The sequence below is a fragment of the Enhydra lutris genome, unplaced genomic scaffold (genome assembly GCF_002288905.1).
Source record: "Enhydra lutris kenyoni isolate GAN:26980312 unplaced genomic scaffold, ASM228890v2 scaffoldscaffold55, whole genome shotgun sequence".
Lineage (NCBI taxonomy): Eukaryota > Metazoa > Chordata > Mammalia > Carnivora > Mustelidae > Enhydra > Enhydra lutris.
Genome location: NW_019154139.1, coordinates 7317156 through 7345015, shown reverse-complemented (window position 1 = coordinate 7345015; position 27860 = coordinate 7317156). Strand labels below are relative to the sequence as shown.

Here is a 27860-nt window from a genome sequence, read left to right as displayed (position 1 = left end):
TGCGGCTCCCGGGCCAGCTCCTGCCTCTCTAGCTGCTTCTGAACTCCCCCGAGCAAGCACCTCCTGCCGGGCCATGTCGAGCTGCGACCGGATTGGAGTGGCCCCTGCCATGGACATGCCTGAGGTCCTCAAGTCCCTGCTGGAGCACTCTCTCCCTTGGCCAGAGAAGAGGACAGGTAGGAACGGGGGTGGCCCGCGTTGGCCGTCTGCCCAGGTACCCTGGAGCGGGGGTGCGGGGGGGGGGGCAGTCACAGGCACGGTGGCAGGACTGACATCTCCGAGCTGGGGAGGGTCCCCGGCCGGGGTCTGCCCCTGGCCCCTCCCTGGGCAGGAGCAGGGCTGGGTGCAGAGAGGGACACAGTGGGGAGTGTCCCTGCACTCAGGGGCCGCCTCCTGGGCCTGCTAGCTTTGGGAAGCTGTGGCCACCGTGTGGCCACTGACAGGTGCCGTGCTCACGTGGGGCGAGGGCAGGACCAGAGCGCCCTGCTGGGACAATGCGCTGAAGGCTGACCGTTGATTAAGTTCCCTCCCTCTGCGCGTTGGGGTGGCGGCGGACTGGCGGAGTCTGTGGATCTGGGCCGTCTCCCGTGTCTGGAGAAGAGCCCTTCCTCCTTCCTCAGTTCGCCTGCTTCAGCTCCCGCTCGCTGGAGGGCTGAACCCCTGGATGGGATGGAAGCTGTTATGTAACAGGACCACAGGCTCGCAGCCCCGGTTCCTAGGAGACACAGGCAAACACGGGGCCCGGGAGCCCGCGGAGGAGGCCGTGGACAGAGGGCCAGAGCCCGCGCCAGGTGTCTCCTGAGCTCTGCCCTGAGAAGCCCCTGGCCAGACTTGGGGGCCCGGCCAGCTCAGGGTGCTCCCTCCTGATACATAAATCTCCAAATCTCTTCTGTTCTAAGATGTCAAGGGCTCACACCCGGGTCCTCAGGGCTCAAAATCCACATGCACCTTTAAAGGCATCCGGCTGTCCTCGGCTGCGGGAGTCTGACTTGAGAGCCCCACGTGTCCCCTCAGGGGAGCTTTCTCGGGCTCTCGCTCATCCTGCTGTGTCTGTCTCATCACCAGAGCCTGGTTGTCCCCGCAGGACTTCCTTCCAAAGGACTCTTAGCCATTCCCAAACTCTGGAGCCAGAGGACAGACACCACAGGCCCTGCCCTCTTTCTTATCCCTTGGGGAGGGAGAAGGTGCTGCCCGAGCGGGGGACAGTGGCCCCCCGAGCTCGGGACATGGTCCCTGCGGGCTCTCTCACAGAGCTCTGGGCCCAGGCCCCTCAGACCACACCCTGTGGTTTGAAGGCTGGGACAGTTGGGCCACCCCCCAGAGGCAGGGATCCTAGAAGCAGTTCCTATGCCTTTGTAGCCTCAGGACCCCAGCTGCTCACCAGGAAAAGCCTATCTTCTCAGGGGACCCTCAGCTTAGCCTGGCAGAGAAGCTGCAGCTGACTTCTCAGCATCTCTGAACAGCCGTGTGGGTGGGTGAAGTTAGAAGTCCTTCCAAAGGCAAAAGGTTTCCTTTTTGCTCCAGGCACTCAAGGAAAGTAGGGTGTCTCTGGATGGCCCAGTGCATGCACAGAGACCAGCTGGTGGTCAGTAGCTCTGCAGGGACAGCTCTCAGCTGGACAGAAAAGGGTTCTGGGGCGATTCGGGGTGCTGCTCCTTGGACCAGGATAACAAAGCTTTTGAAATGTGGCAGCAGCTTCTGGCCGCGGGCTCCCAGCTGGTCCCTGGGACCAGCCGGAAAGTCCCCACTGCTTACTGTGGGTGGGCAAAATTGGGGTCCAGCAACTGAGGGGACTCGCCCAGGTTCTCAGGCAGAGCCTCTCCAAGAGCTGGCAAGTTCTGACTGAAGATCAGTTTGTCTGGTATGGCTGGGTTGGTCCAAGGGTCATGAACCAGAGCCCCATGCCACCTCTTATCACGTCGCCATGTGGCATCTTACTGAGAGTCAGAAGCATGAGGTCCCATGGGAATGACAGATGCCAATGGGTAGATAAGATAAGGGAATAAAGGTTGAAGAGCTAAAGGGGTTAGTGTACCCCACAAAGACCTCACTCATGCCTGTTGCCAACCCACCATCACCGCTTTTCAAAGCTCCCAGACTTTCCACAGCTGCTGCTTTTTTTTTTTTTTTTTAATGATTTTATCTTTAAGTAATCTCTACACCCAAGGTGGGGCTCCAACTCACAACCCTGAGGTCAAGAACTGCATGTTCCACCAGCTGAGCCAGCCAGGTATCCCTCTCCATATCTTCTATAAAAATAAATGTATCTACCTGAAAACCAACATCCCTTGGTTAAAAAAAATATACATATACTACACAGAACTAGAATTTCCGGCAGTCATGTAGCAAGTACTTTATAAGGTCTCTCCCCCTGGGTCCCCCGACCCTGGCATCTGACCTCAATGGGAAGAAGACAAGAGAAACAGCTAGTTGCCCCTAGAAAGCAGGCCTGTCCTCAGGATTGCTCACCTTTTGCTTTGGGTAAAAGAGGTGGTTTCTGCACAGGAGACTGAGACCTGTTTACAAACTCCCCACTTTCTCCAGCCCAGTGACTGCCTCAGCACACGTTTGGGTCACCTGCAGAAGGTATGTTGGGTCCCGTGTGAAGGAATTTTAGAAGCAAGCCATGCAGAGTGTGCGAAATCCCAGGTGCGCTCTCACGAGCCCCTGCTCTCCCTGACGCCTCTCCCTCCAGGTTCTAGTTCAGAGATGCTCCCTAAGATCCAGCCTCGGGGCCCCTCTCCCTCTTGCAGCCCCTGGGCCTCCCCCCAGCCGCCTGCGCAAACCTCCATTTCTTTCTGGTCCCCCTAATCAAGCCGACTTTCTTTAGCAGAGCTGACCAGACGGGAGCCTCCCTTGGCTTCAGGTCACGATGGCCACCTGGTGGTCCTTCACTCTGGTCACCAGTTTGACTGACTTTCCTGAGGGCAGACAAATCATGTCCGGTGAAAGAGGGTGTCTGGACCCCGAGTCCTGACTCAGTTTCCCCCTCTGTCTCTGGTTCCTGATTCCTAAGGATGATGCGTGTTTCCGCTGTTGCCCCTTCTCCAGGGGATCCTCTTCCAAGAGGTGATTCTGTTCTGTTGCACATTTTCTCATCTTCTTCTCCAGCTTCTGGAAAGACCCTGCTTCTCTCAACCACACTGTTAGATCTTTACATCCTATCCTTCCCTCAACATGTGGGGCCTCAGCTGCTCTGAGGCTGGCCCCCAACTTTTCTGCCAGCTTTGGTCGCTCAGGCCTCTTTTGCAGGGAGCCGTGCAGCAGGAACCCACACCCACAGGTTGAACAAGGCCCTCACTTGGAGCGGGGTGGGCAGGGTACCCGCCTCAGAGAGCTTCTGGCTAGAATCCCTTGTGAGCTACCCAGCAGGGCATCTTTGACAGGTCCCCACCCCCAACCTATACAAGGTACAAAGCACGCCTGCTTCACGCACGTATTGCCAGGATTCAATGACTTGCCCTACGAGGAAACCCTTTGCAAACTGTAAAGTCTTACACTGTTTTCCCCATGAGAGACAAAGCCGCTGGGCCTGGCATTCTGCGCCTTCCACCAACATCCTATTTGTAATCTGACCCTCCATTCTCCTCTTTCCACCCTCCTTCCTGCTGATATTCTCCTTGAGAGAACTGGGTGTTGCAATCTGTGGGTACACACACACACACACACTGCTGTCTCCTTGGAAATGCGTGCTGAGGCTCCCGGGGCGTGGCGCCGTTGTCTGCACACACACACTTCCACCCCGGTGCCTGCCGAGCTGACCAGAGCAGGAGCTGAATAACGCTAGGGCAGAGTCAGGGGCGTGCTGGAAGGGCCTGGGCGTCCTCCCCTTGGAGGACTCCGTTAAGTCCGCCAAAAACCAGACTCAGTGCCGCTCGGGCTGTCCTGAGCTCGGCCTCAGGAAAAGTCCACGTGGTTGCCTCCATTCCCAGCCTGGCGGAACCGGAGAGAAACTGAGAAAGTGTGAAGTTTGCTTTCAGGGAAAAGGAGGGCGCGGGTGGGGCTGGGGCTGTTCTCCGAGTTACCGGGCATGTTAGCTCCTTTAATCTGACTACTCCTAAATGGGGAGGAAATGCACCCAGAGGGATCAGCTGCCCTCCGGGCCAGGGTGTGGACCAGCCTCTCTCTTGGCTCCCACGTTAGGACTCGGAGCCTTCTTTCCTATTTGTTTCCCCACCATCACCGATCCCTGAAACGCGATCAGTTCGATCAGTTCGTTCCTGTGGAGGGCGGGGAAACGGACAGCTGTGTCCGAAACTGACAGGCTGCCCCTCGCCAAGGGTTATGAGCCTGACCCAAGGCTAGGCTGCCCCGGGAATGAATCCTGATTCTAAGAGCCACCAGTTCCTTGAGTGTGAGCGTTTTCATTACCATTTGTGAAGTGGCTGTGCAAGGGCCTTATGATTAGCCATTCCATAATGAGGAGACGGAACGCTCAGGAAAGGGAGAGCCATACACTTATCAAGGCTTCCAACCCAGCACTGCCCGCTGCCAGGCTCCTCCTCTCCCACCGGATTCCCCAAGATCTCTTCAGTCATCCAATCGCTTACTGAGTGTTTGCTACACTTGTGGCTGGGGGTTGAATGACCCAGACACTGCCCCCTCGCCTGTATTTGCCTTCCGGTGGGGAGAGACAGGCAGTCAGCGGTGAGGAGGGTCAGGGCCAGCCTCTCTGAGGGGGTGACATTGGGACAGAGGCCCGGAGAGTGAGGGAGAGTGAGTGACACCGAGAACTTTCAGGCTGAGGGAACAGCACCCACAAAGGCCCTTTCCTGGGTCGGGAAAGACACGTATTTGAGCAATAAAAGGCCACCGTGGCTGTCAAAGGTGAGCAAGGTGGAGAGAAGGAAGAGGTGAGGTTGGAGAGACCCACAGAAGGGAGAACCTGCAGGGCCTCGAAGATCTGAAAGAAGAGTGAAGCTGTCCTATCCCTGCCTGCAAGTCCCCACCCCACCCCGCCCCCACTATTCTTGGGGAAGCAGCAGGTGGGGAGGAATGTTCCCAGAACAACCCAAAATGCAATTAGGCAGAATTAACTTCAACGGAGCACTTGCTAGGTGCCAAGTGCTGTTCTTGGCAGTGCGCCTGAATTGTTTGCCTTCGACATGCTGGCACAGAGAAGCTGAGTAACTTGCCCAAGGTCACACAGTTAGGGAAGTAGTCAAAGTAGGAATTAAACCCGGATGGTCTGACTCCAGAGCCCACACCCTACCACAGCACCATCAATGCAGCGTTCCCCTGAGAAACCGTGGTTGTCAGTGGCTGTTGAGACGTGGCAGAGGTTGGAGGTGATGGCTTCTCTGGAAATGGCACTCTTGGGCAGCTCTCCATCTGTAATCCGAACCCTGGGAGTGGACAAGAGGCGAGCCAAACAGGAAACTGAAGAGATGGGCAGGAGTTAGTGAAGAGCTCCACCCACCACTTCCCCCCTAGAACACACTGAGACCAAGGTACAAACCACAGCCCAGAACTCCACGGCCACAGGTATGCGAGCTATGGGCCAGGCTCGTGCTGGGGACTTGCCACCCCGGGTGGCTCACATTTGTTATTCCAGGTTCCACTGTGAATCAACACAGTGGCTGTGATCTCGTGTTAATAACGTTCCAAATGTATAGGACTTGGCTCTGAAGGATTTTGTCAACCTTCCTACCAGCCCTGCCAACAAAGCGCACCAACAAATATTTACTGAGTTACTACCCTGAACCAAGTTTTGTGCTCTCCTGCAGTGGGCGAGGCCCACAGATAACTGGGCTTTGTTGAGAGCTCGATGGAAGCCTTCTCACTGTCCTGCTCTTACCTACACACACCATGCTCCGTAAAGTCAGAAGATTGGAAGAGGTGCTGTCCTACTGGATGCTGACTCTGTGGCCAAATGGATCTTTGTGGGACTATCTGGCCAAAGGCTCCTGGGCTGGAGTTGCAGCTCCTCTGAAATTCAAATTTAAATAATAATACTCTGAATGACATCATGGCTTAATGAAAGGCACTTGTTCTGCATATGCTCAATTAAGTTTTTTTTAGTAAGGTGGTTTTTTTTGTTGTTGTTGTTGTTTTTTAAGTAGGCTCCATGCCCAGTGTGGAGCTCAATGGAGGACTTGAACTCACGACCCTGAGATCAATACCTGAGCTGAGATCAAGTCTGACTGGTGCTTAACCGAACCACCCAGGCAACCCTCAATGACATTTTTAATTGGGGTTGGTTAGCAGGTTTCTGAAACACTAAAGAGAATTTAGAGCCAGTCTAGCTCTGGAAAAGGGACATTTCACATCCGTGCTCTGCTGTAGCTTTGACTTTAGAACTCAGCCTTCCAGAATAATTCTACTCCTGACCTGACACAACCTGAAGGAAGGGGAAGTGCGGAGGCCCACCCACTCCGTGACATTCACCGTTCAGGCAGGCACTTGAGGTTGCTTCTCACACATGTCCTTATAACCGCTCTGTGAGGTACATCCACCTCGGTTTCTGAGAGACAAATAGGAGGCTTAGGAGAAGTCGCTTGCCCAAGGCCATGTGGCTAGTCACCAGCTGAGAGGTGACCCAACCCAGGCCTGCCCCCAAGTCCACAATTCAACCGCTGCCCCCCGGAACCATGCTTCCCTCAAAAAGCCATTGCAGTGGGGCGCCTGGCTGGCTCAGTCGGTAAAGCCGACCGGCAGGAAGCCTGTTTCTCCCTCTTCCACTCCCCCTGCTTCTCTCTCTCTCTCTCTCTCTCTCTCAAATCAAAAAATAAATCTTAAAAAAAAAAAAAGTCATTGCATTGAAAACCCACCACGAAAGAACACGGAGGTAACACTTCACACCTTTACAGTCTTAACCGTGTAATGACATATTCTTGGTTTTTCTTTTTAAAGAGTTTATTTATTTGACAGTGAGAGACATAGCCAGAGAAGGAACACAAGCAGAGGGAGTGAGAGAGGGAGCAGCAGGATCCCTGCTGAGCAGGGAGCCTGATGCGGGGCTCGATCCCACGACCCTGGGATCATGACCTGAGCTGAAGGCAGCCGCTCAACAACTGAGCCCCCCAGGCGCCCCTGACATGTTCTTTTCATGGAGTTTTTTCTTCGTAGGGCTCACACACACTATGGAAATCACCTAATTCTCACAACATCTGTGAGAAGGGGTGAGTGAGGCTGTTGGTTCCACTTTACTGATTGATAGGAAACAGGGTAGACAGATGCTATTATGGTTCTTCTCCTGTGAGTTGGAGAAGGAAGCCCGAAGTGTAAGGGCTCTCACCCCACCTCCAGGGCGGTGCTGCTGCACGCCGCCAGCCCACAATGTGGCTAAGCTCCTAGCTTGCAAGTAAGCACGAGAAAGGACATGTTTGTAATGTTCCCGCAGTGTTTGTGACACACCATTTACCCTGTGGCTATCCAGGAGAAAAGAAAGAAAGAAACAAACAAAAAAAACCTTTCTGGGGAGTGTCAGGACATGAAAAGAGAATGGAATCAAAACTAAGTTTTATTTTTTTTAAGATTTTATTTATTTATTTGAGAGAGAGAGAGCACAAGCTGGTGGAGGGACAGAGAGATAAGGGAGAAGGACACGCCCTGCTGAGTAGGGAGCCCCATGCAGGGTTCGATCCCAGGATCCCTGGATCATGACCTGAGCTGAAATCAGACACTTCACTGACTGAGCCACCTACGAGACCCTCAAAACTGAGTTTTAAAGTCCCCACCTGCTTGTTTTGCTTCTCACAAGTGTCACTCACCTGTTACGTTAGTTGCTCCAGGAAGGGTGGTAAATGGAGTTGGCATTATGACTTTTGGATAACTGTAACTTACAAAGAAATCTGAATCTTTATTCCTTCCTACTATACCCACCCGTTATAAAGAAATGTTTTAACTTTCCACTGTTAAATGATCACAAATCCTCCTCTAATACCTTTAAAATTGTTTCCCCCTTCAATAATGTCATATTAGCCAAGAAAATAGACATTTAACTCTAATGCAACAAGTCTCACCGTGGCCAAACCAGCCTTTTTTTTTTTTTTTTTTTTAGGTTTTTGTTTTTTGTTTTTGAGAGAGAGAGAGGGGATGAGAAGGGGGAGGGTCAGAGGGAGTAGCAGACTCCCTGCCGAGCAAGGAGCCAGAAGCGGGACTCGATCCGAGGACTCCGGGATCATGACCTGAGGCGAAGACAGTCCCTCAACCAACTGAGCCACCCAGGTGTCCCTAAACCAGCCATTTTAAAAAAGGGTTCATGTCAATTTCCTCGGGGTACCCTTTGAATTTTTTTTTTAACACTTTGAAATTTGTTTCTGAAAACCTCTAGGTCAGTGTCTCCTAAAGATACCTTTTTTAAAAGAAATTTTTTTTTTTTTTAAGATTTTATTTATTTGACGGGAAGAAAGACAGCAAGAGAGGGAATACAAGCAGGGGGAGTAGGAGAGGGAGAAGCAGGCCTCCTGCTGGGTAGGGAGATCAACTTGGAGCTTGATCCCAGGACCCTGGGATCATGACCTAAGCTAAAGGCAGATGCTTAATGACTGAACCACCCAGGTGCCCCGTAAGATTTTATTTTTAAGTAATCTCTACATCCAATGTGGTACTCGAACTCACAACCCTGAGATCAAGAGTCCCATGCTCCACCAGCTGAACCAGCCAGGTACCCCCTAAAGATATCTTTGTTTAGCCATGTACATAATTCCCATGAACAAGTCAACAGATTTTCTGTGCACAATTTAGTATTTCTACTAAACAGAACCAGCGTACACCACAAGCAGCGGATTTGTACCCATGAGTTTTAGTAAAATTATGAAAATTACCATCTGTTGCAGGTTTACAATTGTGCAGTGCATTGGCTTATGGAAACCCCAAAGGTAGACCCTGTCCTACCTCCATTTGATATACCAGGAAAGGTGGCCTGGAGATTTGAAGCAGTTGGCTGGAGGTATGAGCCAGAAGGCCACCAAAGTGTAATGCACAGAGCAGTAAGAACTTGAATTTGGAGTCAGATGCCATCACCCTGTCCCAGCCATCTCCCAGAATCCCTTCAAACTTCTTGTTTTCCAGGCCTGCTTAGAGGCCCAACTTCTTCTTCTTCTTCCCTTTTTTTTTTTTAAAGATTTTATTAATTGTCAGAGAGAGAGAGAGAGAGAGAACACAAGCACAAGCAGAGGGAGAAGCAGGCTCACTGCTGAGCAAGGAGCCCAAAGCTGGACTTGATCCTCGGACTCCAGGATCATGACCTGAGCTGAGGGCAGCCACTTAACCATACTGAACCACCCAGGTGTCCAGAGCGGGGTAGGCGGTGGGAGGCAACCTCTTTTTCCTCCTCAACTCCCAGCAAAATTCTTATCCCGTCGGCTGGACAGCTTTGAGGCAGGCTGTTGTCAGTCACGCACCTACACCATGCTCCAACGACAGCACTCTGCGGTTCCCAGCATTACTACTGGATAGCCCAGGCTCCTTGGTGAAAAACCAGATAAACAGGCCAAAGCCCCTCCCCGCCCCCACCCTGGGAGTTTAGACAGGGAGAGTGGAGTACAGTTCAGGGGCAAAGCAGAGGGTGATTTGTGCTCTAATAAGCTACAAAGTTCTGGGCGCTCTTTGGGATTAGCTTCCTCTACCGCCTCCGCCATTTGTGTACCCGCTCACATTTTACACTTTTATAGGTTTCCAGAGGCATTCCTAGGAGTATTTGTGTTTTAAGAGGACATTCACCCACAAAGTGTGTAATCGGTACCCTGTGTAAAGGAATTTTGTTGTTTCATTTTTCCCTAGGAAAAGGAAGGGAAAGTCCTAGAGAGGAACAGAATTGCAGAGCTGTTCAGGATTTTACAGATTAGCCCAACCCCTTCATGTTATGGATGAGGAAGCAGGCGCAAGTGAAGCCACTGGACTTTCCCAAGGTCATAAGCTAGTTAAGTGGGAGGAAGGAAGCTTGTACCCGGGCCCTGGCGCAGGGCCGGCCCTTTCTCTCCACCCGCGGGGCTCAAGAATGCTCCCTCCACGCTAGTGTTTATCTGGCTGCCACGCCCGCACCAGAAACCGGGATCCGTAGGGAACCTGACACCCCCTCCTGCCCGCCCCCCCCCACCCCCGCAGCAGCGGCCAAGCTAGCTCGGGCCAACCCAACGGGAACAGCAGGTCGCCGTCTGACGCCTTGCCCTCAGCCAACCTCTGGGTCGCGGAGGAGGAGGGGTGCGCGCTGGGTTTTGCGTTCCTGTCCCACGACCCTGGGCAGAGTCCCCGGAACAAAAAGGCCGCCCCCCCCTCCTCCCCGCCGCAGCTCCGCACGTGCTACGCCTCGTGCGCCGCCCCGGGCCCCGCCCCCGCCCTCCATTGGCTGCACCGCGCCCTCCTCCTGTTCTCCCTCCCCCCTTCCCACTAGACTCGGCTGCGGGTCCACGTGATCCGCGGGGGGACGGCCGCGCGGCTCGAGCGGGCGATTTGATAGGTTCCCCCGGCCGGCCTGGCCACGCCCAGCCCTGCTTCCTTTCAGGGGCGCGTCCGGGAGGTGGCGAGATTGCAATGAGAGGGAAGGGGGAACGGCTGCGGTGGTCAGGGAGGAGGGCGGGGGCTATGAAGAGGGAGGCGAAGGTGAAACCGCGGGTTGAGGGAAAGGGGCTGCTGTCGAAGAGGGCCCATGACGCTGACTCCAGCAGGCGCCAATCAGGTGACACACGGGCGGATGGGGCGGGGTCTCCGGCGTTGCTCCTCACCTGGCCCCGCACGTGCCGCGCTAACCCCAGCGGCCTAACCAATCACGGCCCGGAAGGCTGCGCCTGCCCTCCTTACAGGGCGGGCCAATCCGAAGCCGCGATCCGGGGAAGCTGGCCTGGCCTCATGAATAATTAATATGCCAGAGCCAGTCCGCAGGCGGGGTAGGGATGGAGGGAGGTGGGGGTGCCGCTGGGCGCCTGCGCAGTAGCTGCCCGTGTCGGCAGCTGCTGCGGGTCGCACGGCTCTGGCCCATCTCGGGGGGCGGGCGGGGGAGGCGAGGCGCGCGAGCAGAGCGCGGGGCACGATGTCGGACGCGGGCGGCGGAAAGAAGCCGCCTGTGGAGCCGCAGGCGGGGCCGGGCCCGGGACCAGGGCGCGCAGCTGGGGAGAGGGGCCTGCCGGGTTCCTTCCCCCTGGTCCTGAAGAAGCTGATGGAGAACCCCCCGCGGGAGGCGCGCCTCGGTGAGGGGAGGGGGTCCGCGCGCGCCTGGGGGCGGGGTTTCTGCAGGGGCGGGGCCTTGCGAGGGCGGGGCCGGGGAGGTCGGAGGTCAGGGTGTAGTTGTCCTGCGGAGGGGCCTGGAGGGCGAGGCGAAGGGAGGTGGGAAGAGAAGGTCGGGCAGCCTGGAGACAGGCTAGGTCAGATGGGGGTTGGCGGGGAAGGGGCAGGAGGGAGGAGGTGGGGTGGGGGTCTTACTGAGGAGGTTCATTCGGGCATCCACCTGGCGCGCTCGACGGGTGTAGGGGTTACTGAGGAGGCCGGTGGGGGTCGAGGCTCCCCCTTAAAGGATGCTCCAGGGCGCCTTCTCTGGGGATGCCGGCATCAGAATCACTTGGGATGCTAGTTTAAAATGCTGGTTCCTGGGCCCCACCCTTCGCCCCCGAATCTGCGGCTGCTGGCACAGGTATCTGCATTTGAAGGAGCACCCCACTTCTGTGATTCCAAAGTCCACTAAAGTTTGAGGCGCTCTGATATATGGTGGCGGATTGTCTTTGTATGTGGACTTCCTGCACCTGGGAGGAGGACCTCTCTTCATCCCTGCGTGTGCGTATCCCCAGCTACTGGGTGCACACAGGAGATGTGCTCTGCCGCTGAGGTGGGGGAGGGGTGTCAGGAGAAGAGATGTGAGGCGCCTTCCCAGGGAGAGGTTGGGGCGAGGCAGGTAGAGGGAGGAGGGTCAGAGGGAGGCCGCTGTGGCACCTTCACCGGCTTGTTTGGGGCTGACCCTAGACTTTGGGGTCACTGTAGCGGAGCTGGGCTGCTGCTTGTTTCCTAGGCCACAGAGGTCCCTGGAGCCTGTGTGGAAAGCAGGTTTGGCTCTGTTTTTTTGGAGTGAGGACGGGAGGTTCGGGGCACAGGAGGAGTGCCACCTATTGTGAGGGTTTAGGTGCACGGAGGTATGCTTTCCGTCTGACATCTTTGAATTTCTAAGAACCATCAGTGTAGTTCGGGATCTGGGAAGGAGTAAGCCTTCTGTGAATTGCCTGTTTTGAGGAATTACTTTTCTTTTTAAAAATGCTGTTTCTCTTCGTTTCTGGGATGCGTTCTGAGGTTGCCATCTCTGGGGCTGCCACTGTTGAGTTATAAATAGCTTACGCACATCAGGTAAGGCCAGACTCTCCCCCCTTGCTTTGGAACCTCATGTCCACAGACCCTTTTCTTTGTTTTGAAGGCAGTGCTTTGTTCCAGATGTGGGGATGAGACAAGCCACTGAGACAGGTGTACACATCTCTCAGGTTCTTATTCAAGATTACCAAGCAGCAACCTTCAAAAACAGTAATTCTACCTTACATTTGCATAATGCTTACAAAGCACTTTGACATAGTCTATTTAGTCTTTCGTAGCGATCCTGTAAGATATTATCCCCACTTCCCAGATGAGGAAAGCTGAGGCTCAGAAGGTGAGGATGCTTCCTCAAGGTCACCTAGCTAGGCCTTACAGCTCTCTGCCTGGTCTGGTGCTTTTTACCATATCACTGGCATCCACTGATATCCATCCCTGTGACCTCTGTGATGGACCTCGTCCTTTACCATCTCCTATAATTAAAACTCTGATTATAATTTATAAAAAATTAGGAAAACACTGATTTAAAACATTCTTGGGTTGTGTGACTGGCTCAGTCAATAGAACACGCAACTCTTGATCTTGGGATCTTGAGTTCAAGCCTGACGTCGGGGGTAGAGCTTACTTAAAAATAAATTTGGGGGGGGGCGCCTGGGTGGCTCAGTGGGTTAAAGCCTCTGCCTTTGGCTCAGGTCATGATCCCAGGGTCCTGGGATTGAGCCCCGCATCGGGCTCTCTGCTCAGCGGGGAGCCTGCTTCCTCCTCTCTCTCTGCCTGTCTCTCTACCTACTTGTGATCTCTATCTGTCAAATGAATAAATAAAAAAAAAAATTTAGGGGTGCCTGGGTGGTGCAGTCGGTTAAGCATGTGACTTTTGGTTTCAGCTGAGGTCATGATCTCAGGGTCCTGCAGTTGAACCTGGTGTCGGGCTCCACACGCAGGGTGCTGTCTGCTTGAGATTCTCTCTCCCTCCACCTCTGCCCCTCCTGCTGGTGCTCTCTTTCTCTCTCTAAAATAAATAAATCTTGGGGTGCCTGGGTGGCTTAGTTGTTAAGCATCTGTCTTTGGCTCTGGTCATGATCCCAAGGTCCTGGGATCAAGCCCTGCATTGGGCTCCATGCTCGGTGGAAAACATGCTTCTCCCTCTCCCACTCACCCTGCTTGTGTTCCCTCTCTTGCTGTCTCTCTCTCTGTCAAATAAATAAATAAAATCTGTAAAACAAATAAATCTTTAAAAATAAATACATTTTTAAAAGAAATTAAAATAAGAGAATAAAATTTTTTTTAAATATATTTGTTTAATTGCTTACGCCAGATAAAACCTGGAACTTACTGTTACTTGTCCTTCAGTATGGCTGTTTTTCTGTTCTTCCCTTTTCCTGCCTCTTCTGATCCCCACGATCCCACGGACGTGGGTCACAGTCGTTTCCGAATAGAATGTAGGGTCAGTATCTCAGAGGAGAACGAGGAGGATATCTGGCCCACCCAGCCCACCAAAGCTTGGCTTTCTTACTTCCCATTTGGTTTTAAACCAAAGCTTGGTACGGAAGGCAGTTGCGACAATTCAGGGTAGAGGCCATGACCAAATTCCGTTTGTCAGAACCTCCACCTTTTTAACACACTGGGTGTGTCCATTTTTATTGGACCAACAGGCTGATTTTTGGCTGACTGTGGTCTAGGAGTCCATGCATGACTGGTTTATTTCCAACATAATCATATTTGATTTCTCTTTTTCACTTCAGAATCCAGAGTTCAAAGTTGTCTCCCTCAATTTGAAAGCCCATTATGAACTTGTCATGATTTTATCTCTTGATTCCCTGATTAGCCTCCCTGTCACTTTGATTTCCTTCTAACCATGTCACATTTCTTTCATCTCTTTTTCTTAATTTGCCCTTTCTTACATACCTCTGTACATAGCTTTTGGGCTGAGACAATTAGGTATGTACCAGTCCCCACTAATTGATTAGTTTTGCTATGAATGGGAACAAGCTTTTTTCTTTCTTTCTTTTTTTTTTTTTAATAAGCTTTTCTTCCTCAGTTCCACTCCTTCCTTCTTCCCAGAAAACCTGCCTTCAGTCTTCTCTGCTTATTCAGGGATAGCGGTCTCTTGAAATGGTTGCTCTGAAAAAGGTCCTGAAAAGACAGCTCCGAGCCCTCTCTATCCAGTCAACCTAAAGGGAGTCAGTTTGCAAACCCAGCATTTTTCATTCAGTATGCACGTTTTCCCTCAGCTTGCCCCTGCAGTGGTCCTTGAGATGTAGAAATTAATCAGATATAGTCCCTGCCCTCAACAAGCTCACAGGAATAGCGAATGCCTGCTGTGTGCCAGGTACCATACAAGACACTTCCAAATGTTGTCTCTAGGGGCACACCTGGCTGGCTGAGTCGATGGAACATGCGAATCTTGATCTCAGGGTCGTTAAGTTCGAACCCCCCATTAGGTGTAGAGATGACTTAAAAATAAAAATCTTAAGGGGCACCTGGGTGGCTCAGTGGGTTAAAGCCTCTGCCTTCGGCTCAGGTCATAATCCCAGGGTCCTGGGATTGAGCCACGAATCGGGCTCTCTGTGTGGCAGGGAGCCTGCCTCCACGCCCCCCCCCCCCCCCCCGCCCCCCTGTCTACTCATGATCTCTGTCTGTCAAATAAATAAATAAAATCTTAAATAATAATAAATAAATAAAAATCTTTCTAAAAAATGTTATCTCTAGTCTTCACCAAAGAGGCTACTTTATCCTTATCTATGGCGGAGGACACTGAGGCTGGGAAAGGTTAAGTAACATGGCTAAAATCACACACCAAAGCAAGTGGGTGGCAAAGCTGGGGTTCAAGCCCAAGGCTGGGTTACTGTGGAGAAGCTTGGCTGGAGGGAACAGGACAGAACACCAAAGTTCTTGGTCTGAAGAATCCTAAAATATCCTTTCCTAAAATATTACTGAGATATCAGAAACTCCATTTCCTCCCTGAAGCCTTTCTCCTGTAGATGCCCATGCCAAAGCCTATTTTGAACTAATCCTGGGACCACATTAGACCCCAGAACTTGTGGAGAACATTCTGGGAAGGCCAGACCTGGGCAAGGCCATGCAGCCATGTCTGAAGGGGACCTGTGGGCCTCGGTCAAACAGCAGGTTATCACTGGAGAGCAGAGCGAGCTCTCGGAATTGATGGTCTGGATTGGGGCTCAGATGGAGAGGAGTCAGCCCCGAGAGGCCCACAGCTCACCTCCTGAGATTGAATGACCCTCTTGTGTGATGTCTCATCACAGATTTTGTGTCTGCAGATAAAGAAAAGGGGAAGGAAAAGCTGGAGGAAGACGAGGCTGCGGCAGCCAGCACCATGGCCGTCTCAGCCTCCCTCATGCCGCCCATTTGGGACAAGACCATCCCTTACGACGGCGAGTCTTTCCACCTGGAGTACATGGACCTGGATGAGTTCCTGCTGGAGAACGGCATCCCCGCCAGCCCCACCCATCTGGCCCAGAACCTGCTGCTGCCTGTGGCCGAGCTGGAAGGGAAGGAGTCGGCCAGCTCTTCCACGGCATCCCCGCCATCCTCCTCCACGGCCGTCTTCCAGCCCTCAGAAACCGCGTCCAGCACAGGTGGGTGCCTGGCCACCCGGCCCGTGCGGAGAAGCCCGTTTCCCGCCAAGGGCCACTGAGTGCGCACACCCAGTGAGGCCTTCCTCTCAGAGGAGGTCCTGGTGGCCCTGCAGCATGGAGAAAGCCTCTGCACCCCACCCTGGAGCACAGTCCCTGAGGCTGGAGACGAAAAGAGCAGCCACAGCACAGTCGGGGCCTTGCTGTGGGCCGGGGTGCTGCAGGTGAACTGGGCCGGTGGAGTGGGCCCTTGAAGTCTGAGGCTTTACAGGATGGAGATCCCGTGCTGCTTCCTTAGCTCTGCTCTTTTCCTCCACATGCGCTCTGCCAAAGCTTACTGGCAAGCTCAGGCAGTAGTAATAGTAATAATAATAGTAATAGTAGTTGTAGTACCATTTATTTAGTTAAATAAATAATAAATAAACCATTTATTTATTTAGTTAGCATTAAATAAATGTTAGTAGCTAACATTTATTTAGCACTTACTCCATGGCGGGCATTAACACATAATCCTCACAAGAACCTTGCGACCCTAATACCTGTTTTGCAGGTGAGGAAACTAGAAGTAACTTGCCCAGGGCCACGCAGCTGGTAGGTAGTGAAAGTGGCCAGGGCTCCTCGTCCCATAGCCAGGTACTGCTTAGGCACTGCCCTGCGACCAGGACGAACCTTATCTCCGGGACTCTTTATTCTCTCGTCTCTCTTCTTTTGTACTTCTTGTGAAGGGGTGGGTGGTGGGTTAGTTTTCATGCCCCCTAGGTATGAACCCTTCAGAGGAGGCCCGGCCGCTGTCTCTGGGGGCCCTACAAAGGTTTTTGCAGGCTCAGTTACAAGCACACACAGGCTGGTGGCTCCCAAGAAGGATCCCAGGAGCTGGTGTTGGAACCCAAGGGACCCACCCCCAAGGAATTCTCATGCTTTAGTTTTATTTCTTATTTAACTTTTTATTATGGAAGCACTTTCAAATACAAAAGTAAGAGACTACTGTATGAGCCCTCATGTAACCATCACTCAACCTTTCCTAATTCTTAACTCATAATCAATCTTGTATTCCATAACCTCTCCCAGCCTCTCACCTCATTATTTAATATCAAATCCTAGGGGCTTCTGGTGGGCTCAGCCAGTTAAGCAACTGCCTTTGACTCGGGTCATGATCTCAATGTCCTGGGATAGAGCCCTGAATTGGGCTCCCTGCTCAGTGGGAAGCCTGCTTCTCCCTCTCCCTCTGCCCCTCCCTGCCCCCTGCTCATGTGCACTTTTTTTCTCTCTTTCTTAAATAAATAAATAAAAGCTTTGGGGCGTCTGGGTAGCACAGATGGTTAAATGTCTGCCTTCGGCTCAGGTCATGATCCCAGAGTTCTGGGATTGAGTCCCACATTGGGCTCCCTGTTCTATAGAGAGCCTGCTTCTCCCTCTCCCTCTGCTACTCCCCCTGCCTGTGCTTTCTCTGTCTCTGTCAAATAAATAAGTAAAATCTTAAAAAAAAAAAAAAAGTAAATAAAATCTTTAAGAAATAAAATAAAAATCCTAGATACTATGTAATTTCATCTGTACATATTTCAATATGTATGTAAAATGTAAGGGTTCTTTTAAAAAGCGTAACAAAACTACCAGGTTTACATAAGAAATTGACAATATATCCATAAGCTTTCAAATTTCCAAAAAGTTGTCTCAGAAATGTTACTGTTTAGAGGGGCGCCTGGGTGGCTCAGTCAGTGAGGTGTCTGACTCTTGATTCTAGCACAGGGCATGATCTCAGAGTTATGAGATCAAGCCCCACATTGGGCTCTGTGCTCACTGGGGAGTCTGCTTGAGATTCTCTCTCTGCCCACCCCATGTGCGCACACCCACCCACTCTCTCTCAAATATATCTGTAAAAAAAAAAAAGTTAGTGTTTTACAGTTTGTTTGAATCAGGATCCAAACAAGACGCACAGATCTCATTTAGTCATGTCTCTTAAATCTTTTGTAATCTTTGGGATCCCCTCACCTTTTTTGCTTTGCAGTTCATTTGTTGAGGACACTGCGTCATTGGTCCTGTTGAGTTTTGCACATGCTGGGTTCTTCTGTCCGTATCCCCAAAGTGCCATTTCACATGTTCCTCTGCCCCTTGTTTCTTGTTGGGTTTTTTTTTTTTTCCTGTAAACTGATTAGATCTAAAGACTTAGCTGATTCCAGCTGAATTCTTGTTTGAGGGCCACTCATTTCTGTGCTCATCAGCGTGTCCCGGAAGGCCGGTCCGTGTGTGGCTAGGGGGCAGAGCTGGAAATGAGTCCTCTTTTTATGCCTTAGGCAATTTGCCTAAGGTGGTGTTTGCCTCTGATACATTGTTGTTGTTGTTTTAAGATTTATGTATTTATTTTATTTTTTTTTTAATTTATTTATTTGACAGACAGAGATTACAGGTAGGCAGAGAGGCAAGGCAGAGAGATGAAGGGAAGCAGGCTCCCTGCCGAGCAGAGAGCCCGATGCGGGGCTCGATCCCAGGACCCTGGGATCACGACCCGAGCTGAAGGCAGAGGCTTTAACCCACTGAGCCACCCAGGCGCCCTATGTATTTATTTTAGAGAGAGAGTTGGGAGGGGGCCAGACAGAGGGAGAGGGAAGGAGAGAATCTCAAGCAGACTCTGAGCTGAACACGGAGCCCGACGTGGGGCTCGGTTCCACGACCCTGAGATCATGACCTGAGCCAAAATCAAGAGTCAGAAGTTCAACCAACTGAGTCACCCAGGTGACATGATTTTGTTTCTAAGTAAGCCTTCTTAATGAAACTTTTGGCATACAAAAGTTCCCATTTCACAGCCCAGCGAATCTTCACAGAGTGAACCCACCGTGTAACTACCACACAAATCAGGATATAGAACACTGTTGGTGTCCCAGAAATGCCCTGTGACCCCCAATTCAGTCATGACCACCCAGAGGTAATCACTCCTTATCTCCATCAGCAAAGGTGCACGGAATTGTATATTAATTGTGTATGTGTATAATATATTATGTTTGTTTTGCCTATTATAATTATGTTCATAGTCTGATGTTTATAGGTGCCTATAGCTAGCATTATAACACACATATAAATTATATATTTATAAAAAATACTTATGGAGTACTCTATGGCAGAAGAAAACGACAATACAGGTAAAGTAAGTTTTATATTGAAGAACTGTACACATGGTAGAAACGAAAGGAGAGTTCCCGCTCTGTCTAGCTGCTTTTCCTCAAATTTGTGAGGAAATTTATTTCATACCTATAGCAGTTTGTTCATTTCATTCGCTTGAATGACTCCATCGTCTGATCATACCATGTTTCTCCATTCTGTGGCTCATGGGCGTTTGAGGCATTTCCAGTTTTAGGTTATGCACAGCCCTGCCGTGGTCATTTACATGTGTGTCCTTTGGTAAATACATCTGTGCACTTCCGTGGGGCTGGGTCCTCAGACACATAGATGTTCAGTCTTTGTAGGTTCCGCCGCACAACTTACAAAGTGGCTGTGGCGGTGGCTGCTCGTCTCAGCAGGGTGTGGGAGTCCCGCTTGTCGGGCTCTGGCCCCCTGGCTGTTCGGCTTGTGGGTGTAGGATTTGGCAGCTGCGGCCTTCCCATCCTTACCATGTGGGTCCCTGGTCATTCACTCTCCTTATGTCAAGCCCTTTTTGTAATTAACCCTGTCTAAGAGGAGCCACTGAGTTTATGCACACAAGCCAGTGAAAAACCATCAGGTAGCCTGTCTGCTCAGAACCCTCCAGTGGCTTCTCCCATCTCAGGCTAAAAGTCGGAGTCACTGGCACTGTTGACATTTAGACCAGATAATTTTTTTTTGCTGGGGTGGGGGGAGGGGTGGGGCTGTGCATTAGAGGATGTTAGCAGCATTCCTGGCTTCTACCCACGAGATGCCACTCCCCCCACCCCCCCACCGTGTGGTCACACGTCCCTGGCAGGACAGAATCATCCCCTATTGAAAACCACTGCTTTCTGGGGATTAAAAGGTCTGCATTTTGTGTTCTGGACCTGTCCTGTTACTTTTTCCTCCCATCCTTCCTCTTCAGCTACAGTGGCTGCCTCTTGGTTTCTTGTATACCGCCGCCTGCCTGTGCACATCCCAGTGCATTTGACGTTCACTCCTGCTGAAATGTTCTCCCGAACAGCCACATGGCATCCAGCACTCTTACAGATATTTTTAATTTATCTTGTGTAATGTCAGCCTTCCCCCGCTAGAATAACATTCCACGAAGGCAAGGATTTTTACTTGTTTTGTGCGCTCACTTGTCTTTGCAAGGACAGTTCCTGGCGTGTGGTAGATGGTTAGCAAATATCTGTTGACCGGATACTTTGTGTACTTCTACCAGTAGCATTGGGTGAGCAGGCCAAAGGTATGTTTTGTTGTTCTTTTATGACTTATCTCTAGGAACGCACAACCTTTGAATTCTGAAAGTGCCTTTCATCCAATGTCCACAATAAAGTGGCAGCCAGAAAGGGTGGGAAAGAACAAGGATTCAGAGTCAGCCGGACCCAGACTCAAACTGTCGTTCGGTCACTTACCGTCTGTGTGACGCTGGGACAACCAGGTTGTGTCTCTGAGCCTCAGTTTTGTTATCTATAACATAGGGTTAACACCTGTCTGCTTTTCAGAGTTGTTCTAAGGCTGAATGAGCACTTTGACTGATACGTCTCAGGGGATTCAAAAATGGAAGCTATTTCATTGTTCAGCCTGTGTCCCTAGCCCATAATAGTTCACAGAGAAATTCAGCTGTTTCTCATTATTTGAGAACTTGAAACCACAGGAAGTTAAGGGGGTATAATGACTTAATGTTTTGCTTAACATTTCTTGGGGGAAGAAAACAATCTGAAAATCCTGTCTTTTTCGAGGGCCTCTGTTTCCTTTTGAGCATTTTGTTCCTACAGGAAAGAATTCTTTCCATATTTGTGTTTTTGGGTTGAATCACTTATGCCAGCTTGGGGGCTGGTGCTGTGGTGGTTTTTCTTGCCTGTATGTGACAGTGGCTGGGGCAACCTTGAGATTCAAGCAGGTATCTAGGTGTGGGGCGTGAGCCTTTGCTGTCCAGTGGACTATTTTGGGACCACCTGCCTCTGTGTCTTTCAGAATCCTCCCTGGAAAAGGAGAGGGAGACACCCAGTCCCATTGACCCCAACTGTGTGGAGGTGGATGTGAACTTCAATCCTGACCCTGCTGACCTGGTCCTCTCCAGTGTCCCCGGCGGGGAGCTCTTCAACCCTCGGAAGCACAAGTTTGCAGAGGAGGATCTGAAGCCCCAGCCCATGATCAAAAAGGCCAAGAAGGTCTTTGTCCCCGATGAGCAGAAGGTAAGCTGATGTCTGAGCTGAGCGACTGTGCTGCCTCCCATTTGATTTTGTGCAGAAGACCCTCTCTCCTTGTGGACACCGTTTAGAAAGGCATGAGTTCAGAGCACAGAGCCATATCCTGCAGCAGTTGGTAGAAAGAAAGGGAGTCAGGTAACATTTGGCCCCAGTACGACTCCCTGTAGCTTCTGTCTTTTCTTAATGGCCGCCACCATGGTGATGTTCCCGCTTCCCTGGCTTTGGCCCAGCCTTTGGGCAGGAGCTCACTAGGCCACAGGAACCGGGGTTGAACAAGCCTTTGCTTTGAAGGACAAAAGGTGGTTGTATGTTGCCATCCCCAGGGAGGAGCAAGCAGCTTTTAAGCTGATGCTTTTGTAGGAACTCGGAGAGTGGGAGGGAGAGGAGGATTTTGTAGTCTTTCCATCTCTTCTTACGGAAAACTCCAAGGAACCTATTTCCTCCAAGCTTTGGAATCAGGCAGACCTGGGCTCGAACTCCACTTTGCCACCTAGACCTCGCCAGGCCTCAGATGCCTCTTCTCTGGGGCGGAAATAACCATACCCGCCTCTCAGGAGGTTTCTGAGCCTTCAGTGACAGTGACAGTGAAGACAGTGGTCATTTGTGTGGTCCTTATTGCACGCCGGGCACTGCCATAGGCCCCTTGTACACGGGAACTCGTCTGCTCCCCAGACAGCTCTGTGTCACGGTCGCTGTTACTGTCCTGCATCATAAGGATGTGGGACAGGCAACAGTGAGAGGCTAAGGGGCTCACACGGTTCCCCTGCGAGGAAGTGGCAGGAGCCAAGATTTAAACTCCGGGAACTGGACACAGAGCCTAGGCCCTTAGTCATGACCAGAATGCTGAGGTGAGGTGAGGGTGTGGACGGTGCTTTATGCTGAAGCAGCCCAGAGCCGGTGAGCAGCGAGTCCCCTCTCCTCCCCTGCATATCCCACTCGGCGACCTTGCTGCTTGTTCCACCTTCCTGGGGTAAGGGGGGGCCCCTCGGTGTCCTTGGCACTTGCAGCTCCTTCCCTGGGGTCCGAGCTTTTGGCTGGCGGCACCAGGTGAGTTTCAAGAGGAATCTGGGGGCGCAGGGTGCTGGCAGGAGGGGAAAGGTTGGGTTTCCTCGTGGGGCGAGAGGAGACACCCATGGGGGACACTTGCCCACAGGACGAGAAGTACTGGACGAGACGCAAGAAGAACAACGTGGCGGCCAAACGGTCCCGGGATGCCCGGCGCCTGAAGGAGAACCAGATCACCATCCGGGCCGCCTTCCTGGAGAAGGAGAACACGGCGCTGCGGACGGAGGTGGCTGAGCTGCGCAAGGAGGTGGGCAAGTGCAAGACCATCGTGTCCAAGTATGAGACCAAGTACGGGCCCTTGTAACCCGTGCCCCCGCCGGGCAGCGCCGCCTGCACCTCAGACCTCTGCCTGGGGGCTCCCTGACACCCCACACATGCGTGGAGACTTATGACTCGTCATGGTCGAATGGTGGCACACCTGCTCCAGGAGCGTTCACGTTCAAGCTTCATTATCACATGGCCAGCGCACGTGGCGACTTCTCTGGGGGGCCAGCCTCCTCCCCCGTGGGGGTGCGAGAGAATCTACGTAGACGGGTGAATCAGCCTTAGTTTCTGTTCTCGGATGTCCCAGTTGAATCGGAAGGGGACCTCTGGGGTACAGATCTCCTTTCACAGGGGGCTTAGGCTTCCCTGACTCTCCCTCAGTCTCCGGCCTGGGCCATTGAGCCTGTCTCCATGGAATGAGTCGTGATCCTTGTCGCCCGACGTCTTCTCAGGTAGCGGGGCGCATTTCAGGTGGGGCTTGTCTGTCACCCACCTCACCCTCCCCAGAAAGTCTTTGAGAGGCACATCCGTTCCCATCTCCTTCAGAGGTAGAAAGACAAAGCAGCTCCTCCATCGTGGCCCCCTGGGGGTCAGGCCACAGGAGCAGGGTCTCTGCACGCCTGGGGTGGGGTGTGGGTCTGGGGCCTGCCACAGAAGCGCACCCAGCCGTTCTTAGCTCCCACACCCCTTTTCTTCTGAGACCTGCAAGCCAGGGAGGAGGCCCTGGCGAGGGGCCCTCCCTGTTAGATCTGCTTTGGAAGAGGGACTCCCAGGGTGGCTGGTCTCCCAAGTCTCGCCCATAGTGCAGAGGGAGGCCTTTCCATCTCCTCTTATCCAGGCCACTCGTGGAGGCCACCTGAAACTTTTTTGTCCCACCACACTGGGCCTTGGAACCTGCTGTTTCTTTTCACCTAGTGACCAGTGCTCAGATCTTGGATTTAAAAGGAACCCCCCACCCCTTGCCTAGGAAGCTTAACTTCCTGGAGCCAGGATGCCCCTTCGCATGGTGTTTAGAAAACCGGCCTCCATGGCCCCGTACACTGTGGCCGGAGAGCTGGGGCATGTTTCCCAAGAAGTTCCCTTTTTTTCCTTGCTCTGCTCTCCAGTGTGGGCCAGGCCAGAGTCGTCCACTTTCCCTAAAAACAGAAGGAGGGCTTCCCAGTTCTTGTTTTGGGATCTCTTCCCCCATGCGAGCTGCCTGGAGTGTCCGCCCACAGGACCCAGTGAGGGATCATAGGAGTCACAGCTTAGCTCTTGGGCCATTTGGTGGGGCTAGGGGCCCCTGAGTCTGTGTCCCAGGAGACACCGGACGCCCACATGAGCCTGTCTGCCGTGTGGAGGGGAGAGGGCCTCGCAGCTGTGGCCCCACTACCTCACAGCTGCTCCTTTCTCTTGTGTTGGCGGGACTCAGTCGTCCTTCGGCTGTACCTGGAAGATTCGCTGAGGAAAGCCGTGGAACCCGCTGCTCACTGTGGTCGGCTGGGGCACCTGGAGATGGCTGTATTTATTTGCTCAGGGCAGGTAGCCTGTGGTAAAGAGGGGTCAGAGGCGATGGGCGCACTTCGTCATGCTTACCACTGGCTTTATTTAAAGTGGTAGCTCTGTGTCCTGGGCCCTGACCCTGAAAGACTTTTCCTAACAGATGTTAAGACCGGGGCAAACCATGCACTGATCATGGGCCACACCCCAGGGGAATGCCACGGCCCTCCAGGGACCTGCACACCTGCCCTTCTGGGTACTTGACAAGGGTCCCTGAGGCCAAGGGAGGCCACCCCCCTCCCTTTCAATTTTGACTTTGTGGTTCTATAAAAACCGTGTTCACTCTCACTCTATTGTAACCACAACAGGGCCGTCGCATCCGGCATGTCCGTGTCCTGCCGCAGGCAGCGTGCCCACCCGGGCACTCTCTGTCTGGTCCGGCTACCCACCAGTAGGGCCGTTTTCATTTTGTAATTGGTAGAAGAGCCTCCAGCTTAAATGCTCTTCATTTTCTTTGGCCAGAAAGTATATGGTTTGTGTTGTGTTGTGTTTTGTTTTAAGGGTGGACATTTAATCTCTGGTTGGTGTCCATGTCCCCCCAACCCCCGCCAGTGGGTGGAATGATGGCCTGATGTCTCTCCTCTCCGTCTCACCTTCTGCCTGCTCAGTGCCCCCTTTTTCCTCCCTGCCAGGCAGTGGGTGTCTGGATCCTTCCCAAAGTGCTCACTTGGAAAGAGTGGGGCTGCTGGCCTCATTCAGAAGAGCTCCTTGGAGTCAGGACCCTGACAGGGACAGGAAGGGGGGGTCCATGGAAGGTTGACATTTGGGGGAAGAGGAGCGCTCAGGTAAAGCGTGTCTCCTTCCCAGGCCTAAGAAACGGGTGCTTGGAGCAGGAGAGGGCTGCTGCCTGCTCAGTATCCGTCCGGAGTTGGGAGTCTCCTTGACTCTCTCCTTGGGGCTGACAGCCAAAGAGTGTGCCTCCTGTGCTCAGATCTGTGACATCTCTAAGGAGCACGGGAGGCCAGGGGAGCCGGTGTGAACGGCTTCGGCTTCCCTTCGGTTCATGATCGCTTGGGAAGCGCTCACCTCCCTGAGCTCCCTGTCTTCAGCTTCGTGGCAGCCTCTTTGCAACCTCAGAACAGACAAATCATGAATGAGCTAGAATGTTGAAAGAATATACATATAATAAATGTATATCTAGATATAGAAATATATATATTTAGAGAGAGCTTTCATGATGGCTAGCACCTTGTGGAGGACCTGGGTAACTCTTACCCTTGGCCAAAGGAAGGGGTTTGCCTGTCTGGGTCCTGAGGTTGGGGAGGGCACTGGGCAGTGACCCTTGACTCTGGGTAAGCACCGCCCTGCTAAGGGGGGCTGCTGGGGCCCTGGGCAGGCAGCTCATACAGTCCTCCAGCCTGAGGCAGGGTGGCAGGCCTGGGAACCAGCAGGGGAGGGCCCTGTTGTGCCGGGCAGCTCTCCATCCACGGCCCTGGGAGCTCGGCTCCCTGTAACACGATGGGCCAGGAACCCCTGGTTTTCGTGGGAAAGCCCCACCCCAGAGCTCCTTTAACATCTGTTAATTAAGTGCAATAAATTTTTCTAGAAAATGGCAAAGATGACTTCCAGGTGGATATTGCTATCTTACGGTGTTGGGCATGCCAGAACACCACTTGGTTTTATTTTTCTAAGTGCACGTGGTAGAATGTGTGGGGCTCTGCGTCCTCCCCTGGGAGCTGGCATTCCAGCGGGCCCCTCTCCCCTGTACCCTTGCTGGGGGAAGGAGGCAAGGAGAAACCCCTTCTTCCCAGCCAGAGAGGGCAGAAGCAGACTGTAGCCCATTGGCCTTATGTGCGTGTGTGCGTGCGAATGTGTTGCTGCTGGTGGGCTGGAGTGATGTGGCAGGGAGGGAAGCCGGGAATGTGTCCTTTTCAAAACAAAATTAAATATTTTGAGATGAGAACTGTGGGACTGTCTTTTCTGTCCTCCTCCCCTCTTCCCACCATGTTTCCTCTGCACGTGTCCCAGGCACCCCTGCATCACCAGCTGGCTCATCTCGGCCACTCTGTGCCTCAGTTTCCTCATCCAACCAATGGGAGTAATTCTGCCCGCTTACCTCATCGTGTATTGAGGAAGGACAAATGTCACATTCAAAGCAGTCGGAACAAGGAAAAGTGCAGTACAAATGCTAAAAAGACCAGGAACTGCTCAGGAAAAGAGTTCCCAAACAGGAGACCCCAGAGAGCAACTATGTAAAAAGGAGAAAGTACAGAGACGAAGAGTGGGGTCCTGAGGATGGGATTCCGGGGGTTTTCCTTTTCTCCTTTGGCCGAGTTTTCTGTCTGTGGTCCAGAGAGCCCAGCAATTAGAAGATCCGTTTACACACAAGTGTGTGGCCCCTCGCAGCGCGCCCATGTGGAAACTACTGATTCACTCAGCATTGGCGTCCCCAGGTCCCCTGCTCAGGGCTGGCCCGGGGTCCCTGGTGGCTCTCATCGGGGGTGGGGACAGAATAGGGTGCACCACCCTCGGCAGAGCCGGCTGCACATCCCGCCACCCCCTCCCCTACCTGCACCCCGCCTTCGCCCTCCTACCTCTGCTCCCTGTTGTCACTGAGGTTGGAACTAGGACAGCAAGAAGCCAGGGAAAGCAGAGATAATGAACAGAGCCTTTGGCCCCCTGGTGGAATCTTTAGGCAAAGGCTGTGTGTCCAGCCTCCCCTACCCCCTACACCCACTACACCCCCTATACCCCCTCAGGGTCTCCAGCCCGCTGCTCTGTGGTTACTAGCCCTGCACACAGCTGATTGGTCAAGGAGTGAACATGTGACTCAACTGGGCCTATCACATCCTTCCCTGAAATTTGTCAACTTGAGGTCTGTTTCTCTGTGGCGGTGACCTGCTCTAACCCACGGCATTTTCTACTCTGCGTACAGATGTTCCCACCCAAAGCAGGATTTTGTGCAGCCATGGGAACCTAGGGGATTTGAGCTCAAAATATGTCAAAGCTACAAGATCTTTGCCGAGGCTGTGGCAGGTAAGAACACAGGCTTTGGAGTTCATCCTGGGTTCAACCTGGCCTCCATCACCAGTTTAGGGTGTGATCTTGGGCAAGTCTGGGCTTGGTTTTTTGTTTTAAATCTTAGAATGGGACACCAGCTTCACAGGCTCCTGGACGGGGCAGGTGCTCAGCATTTGGCTGAGGCACTGAGGTCATGGAGTAGAAGGTGCTACCCAGAGATGAGCCCCTTCAGGCCGGCATGCAGCGGGCTCAGACCAGCTGCGTGGCCTGGGGTGAGTTACTCCACCCCCAGGGGTGATTCTGTCTCCGTACAAGGTGAACGGGCTACACCGATCATGTGTGAGTGCCTAGCCCAATGCAGCTCTCCCTCCCACGTCTCTGGAGGACAAGCTTCCGAAGCTGGACATGTGCCTCCTTCCTTGACTGTACCCAGCCACCAGACAGCCCTCATGCACCTCCCCGAGGCTGTGCCAGGCCGGCCCAGCTGGCAGCTCCTGACGTCAGCTGCTAATCCAGGAAAGCTGCCAGCCAGAGCTAGGGATGAGCGGCAAAGGAAATCGGAAACAGGTTTGAAGGTGGGGGGCCCTGGCCCCCAGCCCCCAGCCAGCCCTTCCTGTGCTCCCATCAGCTTCTTCAGCAAACCCTCCCAACCCCAGAGGCTGATGTCCGGACATGGTGGAGCTGGGGCCTCTGGTCGTGAGCCACTGCTTCTCTGTAGCTAGAGCTGGGGCCGTGCAGTGCGCAGTGCTCAGCCGCCTCCAGCTCTGAGACTGCAGGTGTCTCCAAGCTGGGGGGGGGGGGGGGGCACCCCTCCGGCTTAGATTCTGGGCCGACTCTAGCTGGTCCCATGTGGGCTGCAGAGAAAGCAGAGGAAGGCAGA

The 27860-nt window shown here is 52.8% G+C and overlaps 1 protein-coding gene across 2 annotated transcripts; it reads left to right on the top strand.

Moving 5' to 3' along the window:
* Positions 1–22: 22 nt before the first annotated feature.
* Positions 23–25922, top strand: LOC111157492 (TEF, PAR bZIP transcription factor). Of its 2 annotated transcripts, none has more exons than XM_022518931.1 (4): positions 23–176; positions 15507–15824; positions 20916–21136; positions 22305–25922. In XM_022518931.1, the coding sequence occupies exons 1-4, from the start codon at positions 74–76 to the stop codon at positions 22518–22520; spliced, it is 858 nt and encodes a 285-aa protein (XP_022374639.1). In that variant the 5' UTR covers positions 23–73; the 3' UTR covers positions 22521–25922. The 2 variants fall into 2 exon arrangements, with proteins under 2 accessions (XP_022374639.1, XP_022374638.1); XM_022518930.1 differs by lacking the exon at positions 23–176 and adding an exon at positions 10964–11129.
* The last annotated feature ends 1938 nt before the right edge of the window (positions 25923–27860 follow it).